This window comes from Hordeum vulgare, chromosome 4H (genome assembly GCF_904849725.1).
Source record: "Hordeum vulgare subsp. vulgare chromosome 4H, MorexV3_pseudomolecules_assembly, whole genome shotgun sequence".
NCBI classification, from domain to species: Eukaryota; Viridiplantae; Streptophyta; class Magnoliopsida; order Poales; family Poaceae; genus Hordeum; species Hordeum vulgare.
In genome coordinates this window covers 27873356-27875606 of record NC_058521.1, presented here as the reverse complement: position 1 = coordinate 27875606, position 2251 = coordinate 27873356, and the positions used below count along the sequence as shown (strand labels likewise).

Sequence of the window (2251 nt, the reverse complement as noted above, 5' to 3'; positions counted from 1 at the left end):
TAATGCCTTGTGTCATGACTTAGTAAAATATGTGGGAGAGCACTTTGTAAAACAATCATAATGTCGAAACGACAAAATGTAGGCATTATCAATAGTGGTGATAATCTGCAAAGCAGTAGATCTACACACTACCTTGTGATCCCAAAACATCAATTTGAAAAACAACACTTAGAATTTTGCATATCAATTCTTGCTTATATCAAGCCAAAGGCTCAATTAAGATGAATTGATTTTTATTTGCAAGAAATAAAAATCTCAATTGCAAAAACAATATTATTGTACCATTTGTATATGTTATAGGGATTGCAAAATGCAAACGCATTGAACATATAATCATTTGTCTAACACATCAATATACACAATAACTGAGTACATTATGTAACTACACAGAGCTGCACAATCTAAACATGACAAGTACTAGTGTTACTTGATTGATCGATAGCTCATGTATGGGATATTAAACAAATAAATTTTGCTGCTGTCACACGCATGCAGATGGGCCTAGCAGAGTCTAGAAAAAGGGACAGCCTGGCTGCCGGTGGGATAAGGAAAGAATAGATAGGACGGACCCATCCATCCCTAATCTTCTGACTGGCACAGGCGGAGACCTCCATGGCTGCTCAGTCGCATCACCAGCGACGCGAGGAACTCCCACCGCGCTCATCCTCACCGGAGAAGCCAAGAGAGGCGGGGTCCCATGTGCCTGCACAGAAACCGGGCTGGCGGGAGGCCATTGCCGCAGCGAATCGGCGCAGGAGGCGGCGTGCTTCCGGTGGCGGCGACGGTGGCCCAGACTGCTGCGTTGCCTGAGCCGGAGGTGAGGCCAGAGTCGCAACAAACGACTCCTCGTTCTCGAGCTCGACCTTGACCTGTAGGTCGAAGATGGAAGGCGCGGTAACGATTGGAGCGCCAGTCTCCTCGTCCTTGGGATCGACTTTGACGTTGAAGTCCAAGGCGAGAGGCGCGACACCGACGAGAGCGTCTGTCTCCTCGTCCTCGGGCTCGACCTCGATGTTGAGGTCGAAGGCGAATGGCGCTGCAGTGAGGGGTGCGCCGGCTTCCACGACCGGTGGCGGCGAGTCGAGTCCAGGGACAGGACCGAATCCCGGCGGCATGAAGTGCTCCGGGTCCTCGTCACTTTTGCGCCGGCGTCGGGGTCGGAATATCCATGTACGCATCCGGACCGTACCCCGGCGGGAACTCGTACTCTTCGAGTTCGGTGGACGGCGTCGGCGGGTTGAAGATGGCGCCATGGAAGTACGCTGGGTACGGCGGTGGTGCGAGGGCGGCGACGAAATCATCTTCTTCGTCGAGTAATGGGCCCGCTGGCCCGCCGAGGAGCCAATCCATCGGCGGTATCTGGAACGCCGGTTGCAGAGGAGCAGGCGGGCTTGGAGGTGCCGCTTGAAGACCGTGGGCATTCAGAGCGACAGCCTGAGCACCGCGTCCAGTGCGAGGCGCGAAGGCCTGGCGTGGGTTGCCATGGTGACGGCGGCCGTGGCTATGGCGGTTCCACACGAAGGGGCGACGACGGCCACCTATTCCGGAGCGGTGGCGAAGGCCTCTGCCGTCGGTACGGCGATGGAAGACGGCCCCGCGGCCATGGCGGCGGAAGATGTTGCCGAAGCGACGAAGACGACGGTGACGGGCGAAGAACGGGCGGCGGTTCTCGCTTTGCAGGAAGCGAACAAACGCGGATGCGATGTCTGCGATGTCTGGCAAGTTTCTTGCCATCTTGCCTTCCTTTTCTTGGTCCTTCCTTCTCCGGTGATTGCTCTTGGTAGAGCTAGCGTGGCTGAGAACGTGTAACGAATGAAAAAGGAATGGAATCAACTGATTTCTTCATTGATCATCAATAGGGTATTTATACATGGATTGCTGCCTCTTAGCAGCGTCGGTTACAAGAGAGATGACGCCTGTAGGAGGCGCCTGTTGCGTGGAGGCGCCTGTTCGGGGTGAACAGGCATCTGTTACACTTGATAGCGTTTGTACTGGACGGTATGGTTTTGGGCAAAAAGTTAACTGCCATAGGCAGTTAATATCTAATCCTAACAGAGACGAGGTAGTCGACGGCGGGGAGGAGCGCCACCGGACCCAACATCAGGTCATTGCGGGGTTGGTACGATGTACTAACCTTTAGAGAGTGTAGAAACTATCGATAGCCGCATCCTCGGTCATGGACACATTTCGTAGTAGGTCACACTATGGGTCAACATAAATAATAATAACCTAAATAATGAACAACTATCGT

General features: G+C 53.0%; 1 protein-coding gene across 1 annotated transcript; it reads left to right on the top strand.

Annotated features, from left to right (window-relative positions):
* The first annotated feature begins 1183 nt into the window (after window positions 1–1183).
* On the top strand, window positions 1184–1898 carry LOC123451091. The gene has a single exon (XM_045128101.1). The coding sequence runs from the start codon at window positions 1317–1319 to the stop codon at window positions 1782–1784; it is 468 nt and encodes a 155-aa protein (XP_044984036.1). The 5' UTR covers window positions 1184–1316; the 3' UTR covers window positions 1785–1898.
* Window positions 1899–2251: the final 353 nt, after the last annotated feature.

What these genes read in the sequence shown, in the direction of transcription:
- LOC123451091 (XM_045128101.1), top strand. Translation starts at nt 1,317, where the DNA reads ATGGGCCCGCTGGCCCGCCGAGGAGCCAATCCATCGGCGGTATCTGGA.